The sequence below is a fragment of the Cynara cardunculus genome (assembly GCF_001531365.2).
Source record: "Cynara cardunculus var. scolymus isolate 2C chromosome LG 3, CcrdV1, whole genome shotgun sequence".
Classification (NCBI taxonomy): domain Eukaryota; kingdom Viridiplantae; phylum Streptophyta; class Magnoliopsida; order Asterales; family Asteraceae; genus Cynara; species Cynara cardunculus.
This window is the reverse complement of record NC_037530.1, coordinates 35,048,889-35,055,339: the sequence shown is the minus strand read 5'-3', so window position 1 is coordinate 35,055,339 and position 6,451 is coordinate 35,048,889. Positions and strand designations below refer to the sequence as shown.

General features: G+C 33.8%; 1 protein-coding gene across 1 annotated transcript; it reads right to left on the bottom strand.

Annotated features, from left to right (window-relative positions):
• Positions 1-741: 741 nt before the first annotated feature.
• On the bottom strand, positions 742-3,367 carry LOC112508820 (glyceraldehyde-3-phosphate dehydrogenase, cytosolic). Its single transcript, XM_025113608.1, has 12 exons — positions 3,273-3,367; positions 3,136-3,159; positions 2,936-3,036; positions 2,638-2,753; positions 2,428-2,527; positions 2,030-2,176; positions 1,877-1,937; positions 1,637-1,734; positions 1,413-1,555; positions 1,243-1,326; positions 1,067-1,156; positions 742-980 (listed from the first exon to the last, which is right to left on the bottom strand). Exons 1-12 carry the CDS (start codon positions 3,274-3,276, stop codon positions 935-937), a joined length of 1,014 nt encoding a protein of 337 aa, XP_024969376.1. The 5' UTR covers positions 3,277-3,367; the 3' UTR covers positions 742-934.
• Positions 3,368-6,451: the final 3,084 nt, after the last annotated feature.

The window sequence follows — 6,451 nt, the reverse complement described above, 5'->3', positions numbered from 1 at the left end:
ATTTAATATTATAAATTTTATAAAGATAATAATTAAGTATTCTGTTAGAATTTAATGATTATACTAATTATATTTTAAATTTTCTATATTTAAAATAAATTGTCTATCATGTATTTGATTGTATTTATCTACAGTTAGTTTCAAAAATTCAGATATGAAATAAAATCGAATAAAGATAAACAAGTTTAATAATTTTTAAGAATTTTAACCAAATACTTTATAAGATAGTATAGATATATCCACACACGCTTATAATAAGTGGTGGATGAATAGTTTATGTTTATTTTACATCCTAAAGTTGTGCACTAAAATATTGAATTGGAAAATATGATAAAATTGATTTGAATGCTACTTGTTAAAACATGGTAAAACAATTACATATTTGAATATTTTTCATTACATAACATAATAAATATATGATTATGAGCAGATATTATTAGTCTCTACTCTACTCACTTCACCTCATCTCGCTTACTCTTACTCTTTTCCACAACCGTCACATTAATCTTGAACCAGTGAACTGGAATTTGTGAATCCAACCATTACACAAGACGTTGTCTGTCAGTTTGATTTCGATCAATCTTACAACTAAATTGAATTACGCAAGAACTTAAAACCTAGTCCTGATATCGATCCGAACAAGACCAAATCGTAAAAAAGATGTGTTTGATGTCGTATTTTCATCACTCACACGTAGATTTCTACGCAATCAAATATGTTGGGTAAAACCTTGAACCAAGAAGCAAAAAAGCAACGGAAGGATAGAATATTACCTCAAAATGAAGTATAGAATTACAATGCAGCATAGCAGAGCAAGGTTCTAATAACAACACAACACCAACCAACAATACACACAGCCAAAAGGTAGTAGCTTCTACACTACCCACCACTTTATTACACTTCCTATTCTTCACCACCATTTTTCTCCCAAAATTTACTCCACAGACGCCATGTGAACAATCAGATCGACCACACGGGAGCTGCATCAGACAACCTCAACATCATCCCACTTTTCAAACGAAACCAATTAATAAAAGCGACAACGTTTGATGGATGGAAACAGTACCTGTAACCCCACTCGTTGTCATACCACGCAACCAGCTTCACAAAGTTGTCATTCAACGCGATTCCTGCCTTTGCATCAAATATGCTCGACCTGTCACCACACCAAACCACTTGCTTATTCTTTACATCACAACCACACAAAGTTGATGCTGCCTTTTAAAGGAATCCCTCCCTTACCTGCTGTCTCCCACAAAGTCTGTGGACACCAGATCTTCATCGGTGTAACCCAAGATCCCTTTCAGCTTTCCTTCTGATTCCTCCCTAATAACAACAATCCAAACAAGACCATTACAACCATCTTGCTTGCATCAAGATAAACCCCAATCAAATGAATCACCATTGCTTACTTGATGGCGGCTTTGATTTGATCGTAGGTCGCAGACTTTTCCAGTCTGACAGTCAGATCGACAACGGATACATCCACAGTTGGGACACGGAAGGACATCCCCGTCAACTTCCCGTTCAACGGAGGGAGCACCTTTCCTACAGCCTATCAAGACCCAAAAAGATCAAATGTTACAATTTTGCCCATAATTCCAGAAAAAAAATTGAAACTTGAATTTCCAAATACCTTAGCTGCACCAGTGCTACTAGGAATGATGTTGAATGAAGCAGCTCTTCCACCTCTCCAGTCCTTGGCTGATGGTCCATCAACAGTCTTTTGTGTAGCTGAAACATTACACCGATGACATCAATCAGTCAGTCAACAACTCCAAATGGGTGTTGCTATTTGAACCCCTCTGTGTCAAAATCAGAGCTTTGAAATATAAAAAAAAGGAACATTTGCAGATCAAGAAACTCGAACACCTACCGGTAATAGAGTGCACGGTGGTCATAAGACCCTCAACAATACCAAAACGATCATTTATAACCTGCAGCACACCCATGGTTTCAAAGAAACTAAGTCCAATTTCAAGCTAAAAAAGAAACTTGATTAATGTGATTATTGGCGGAGTAATTGAACCTTAGCAAGGGGGGCAAGGCAGTTGGTGGTGCAACTAGCATTCGAAACGATGTGCAGGTCCTTCTTATATTCCTTCTCGTTCACACCAACGACGAACATGGGTGCATCCTTACTGGGAGCCGAAATGATCACCTTTTTAGCACCACCCTAAACATATAGGGGAAGAAGATACTAAATGATCAAGGAAGTAGACTCCGATTTGGGCAAAACCACAAAAAGGAAATGGAAAACTAAGTTACATCCTAGTAAACATTCATTCTGTCCGATATTTTTTGGTTTCTAGTACATGTGCATACCGGACAAACGAAAGGTTCCTTGAAGTATAGTATATATGATGAAATTTTCATCCCAAACTCAAAGTACCAACAAAACAAAATCAAACTCTCCATATGAGATACCTTCAGATGAGCAGCAGCCTTATCCTTGTCGGTAAAAACTCCGGTGGATTCCACGACGTACTCGGCTCCGGTTTGGGCCCATGGGATCTCTTCAGGGTTCCTTCAATTAGAACAAAACAAAAGATCAATCAACAAATAGCCCATAAAATTACCCTAAATTTAGAAAGCATACCAATACATGAACTTTACTAAAATTGGACGATCGTGCACCTGGAACCGAAAACAGCCACAGGCTTCTCACCGAAAAGAAGGGTTTTGTCGTCCTTCACTTTAAGCTCATGATGCTTCCAATGACCATGAACACTGTCGTACTTAAACATATATGTCTGCAACAAAATTTCGATCAAATAGTTAATAACATCAAATCAAAAACACTATAAATACACAGATCCATCGTCTACTGAACCAAATTCGGAATAATCATACACCGATCGAAATTGAAACTTAAAAAAACCATAAGCTACTTTAACGGCAACAAGTTCAACATAAAATGATCAAAGTTACAAACCATGTAGTCCACAGAGATAAAGGGATCGTTAACGGCAACAAGTTCAACATCATCCCTCTGCAAAGCTACTCTGGCCACCAATCGACCGATTCTTCCAAACCCTGCATGTTAGTTCAGATTAAAACACACCAAATCATCCCAGAAGAACAACGGTAGACATTAAATCTTTATAAAAGTGAAAAGCATATAAGATCTCGTACCATTGATCCCGATCTTGATCTTGCCTGAACAACATCATGAAACAAAACAATTGAAATGAAAATAAAACAAGTTACGTTAGATCAAGATCAGAAGAAATAGAAAATAAAAGTGAAATAATTCATGGAAATTCGCGTACCCATGACGCTTGTTGAAGATAAAAAGTGACTTGAAGATGGGTGTTGCAGAGGTAGAGGAGGGACTGACTGAGGAAGAAGATAGAGAGGTTCTAGAGGGTTTTATAGGCAACCGGTGACCGGGAAGGCCGGTGGGGTTTAAGGAGTTATGATCAGGTATGGTGCGGGTTCATGAGAAAATAGACTAGTCAATTGTTGTTTCATTTGTTGCGGTGGTCTGCCATGTGTTGGATTCCGTCTCAGACATATGGATATTGGCTGCCGGATGTTTCTGGAAGGGTAAACTACAATTTTGGACCTTGCGGTTTAGTAATATACTAGTTGTGTACCCATAAAATGCAGCGGGAGCCATGAATTTTAACGATTTTGAAGTTTCATTAATTTTATAAGATAAGATTTAACGATAATATAAGTTACACTTGGTCTTTATATATTAATACAATTTGAATAAATAAGAGTTATGGTTCTAATTACAGACTATCGATGAAAAAAATTGTATAACAGTTTAAAATCCAATATATTTAAAATCCAACATATTTAAACGACTCCACAAATGTATTTGATTTACATCAAGAGCAAAGAACCAAGAAACTTAAGTTTTAAGATAAACACTTAAAACCAATAAAAAAACTACAAATTTGACATATCATAAGCCATGAAAAGACAAAAAAAGATGAGTTTTAGAATGAAATTTCAACTGCTTACCCTCTTTCTTGTTCAAAATCTCAGATTAAGATTGAATTAATACATGTATATATATATATATTTTTTAAAAAAACCCAAGAACATATTAATTTAAAACATATTATACAGTGCAATTTGGACAGTCTAACCCCAAAATATATAGTATATATATAAATAAATAACTATAAAAGTATAAATCGTAAATATTAAAGATATTTTTTTCACAGTATATATAATATATAATAATATAATTAAATAAAAAACTATTCAATATTAGACTTATTTCGAAGGTATTAACGAGACGATTATAATGGTGTAACTTGTTAAAWTAAAAATGTATTTTTTAAACATGTTTTAATTTATATACGATTATGTATGTTAATTTGACAAATGATTAAAATGAAATATTTAAAAGTAAATGACGTAAAGTAAATTAATTAATTAATTATAGGGGTATAAAGTGTAAATTTAAAATTATAATTTAAAAAAAAAAAATAGGTTACAAGAGGGTGAGTGTATGTAAGGAGAGGAGATGGTGAAAAAGTGAGTATAAAAGGTATTTTGGTCATTTAGAATTTTAAGACTTTAAGACTTTTGTTAAATTTGCTTAATAAGATAGTATAGATAACATTTGGAAGTTGTTAATTTTTACTAATACACAAATTATTCTTATGGTTTGCATTTCTCTTTCAAAATGCTCTTTATATTGATTTAGGGGCTATTTAACAGTTGTTGAATGATTTGGTACAGAATGATTAAGAGGCTCTCATGATATAGTATAAAATGAAATAAATTTGTTTGGTAATTATTTACAACGAACTCTTGATGATTCAGGGATTGTCTCTTAATGGAAATATTAACAGGTAAACAAACAACCCCTTAGCTTTTGATAAAAAAAATGTCATTTTTTCAAGAAACATGAAAAAATGTAACATTTATATAATGGGTGTGAAGATGGCCGTTTTTTGTGAAAACGGCGTGAAGGGTTATATTAAGGCTTTGTCGTATTCACCATCTTCACAAAATATATATGACAATCACACACCATAGGATATTTTCACAAGCTTTTCATCGGGGAAAAAATGTAAGAGTTACAAAATTGTTCCTGTGGTTTACACTTTTTACCTACGTTGGTCTCAAAATCAAAATAAATACAAATACGGGATTCAGGATTTTCATTTCCGCACTCCTTTGAGTCCTTGCCACTAACGGGATCAAAATAAATCCTTTAACCTGGTTAAATAAGGGGGCATTTTTTAGTCTTTTTCATATATTTTTTGTCTTTTATCCTATTTTTTTTTCTATATCTATAAACACACACAAAGAAGTGTATCCGCACAATGCAACGCGGTTCTAAAATATAGAACTCGAACCGTTAATCAATTATTGAATCTTGCCATTGAATGCATCAGTTCTTGAATCTAGCTATTGATTACACATCTTCGAAGCAATTGGTCTCACGTGAACCCAACCCTATATATATATATAGGGGCTCATTCAAGGGAGAACTGATTAGTTTGTGGTAACCGTGAGATCCAATCTCAACCACAAATCAATAGATAAATTAGGAAATTTTTAATTTTGGTAATTTTTAATTAAAATTTTAATGCAAGGACATTTTAGGTATTTTCTCTCCTCTCTCCGTCCCCGTCTTCCGGCCACCGTCCTCCGGCCACCATTCTCCGGTGATACCACAGTGTGATACTCAAGCACATATAAGATGCATTGTGATACCACTGTGTTACATATCCGATCGACAACACAAACGACCACAGTGTGATACTCAATCACATATATGATGCATTGTGATACCACTGTGATATCACTGGAGGACAGTGGTCGGAGGCCGGGGGACGGAGAGAGAAGAGAGGAGATAAGAGAGAGGAGAGAAAATACCTAAAATACCCTTGCATTAAAATTTTAATTAAAAATTACCTAAATTATAAATTTTCTAATTTATCTATTGATTTGTGGTTGAGATTGGACCTCACGGTTACCACAAACTAATTAGTTCTCATTTGATTAGGTCTCTCTCTCTCTCTCTCTCTATATATATATATATATATATATATATATATATATATAGTTGCTTGATTGTATTTAGGGCTGCAAACAGACCGAACGAACACGAACGGTAAACGAACGAAAATCTTTGTGTTCGTATTCGTGTTCGTGTTCGTTTAGAAATCATGTGTGTTCGTGTTCGTTTATGTTTGTTCGTTAACATGCTAAACGAACGTAAACGAACGGGCTAAACGAACATAAATAAATATTATTTGAAGGGGGTGGCTAATGGCACCCCTATCATGTGCTAATGCCACCCCTAAGTAGGTTTTAATCATTGATGTTTTATAAATTTTTGTGTTTTTTTGTTTTTTTGTGATTATTACTTTTTATTTTATTATTAATTAAAGAAAATTTTAATTAATATATATTATTTATTTTATTTTCTGTTTTATTTATTTATTTATATTATATTTTAATTAATATAAATTAT

Coding starts and splice junctions, on each gene's coding strand:
- LOC112508820 (XM_025113608.1), bottom strand. Junction 1,938..2,029: donor GCCTTGCCCCCCTTGCTAAG/GTTCAATTACTC, acceptor GGTGTGCTGCAG/GTTATAAATGATCGTTTTGG. Junction 1,735..1,876: donor CACCGTGCACTCTATTACCG/GTAGGTGTTCGA, acceptor GTAATGTTTCAG/CTACACAAAAGACTGTTGAT.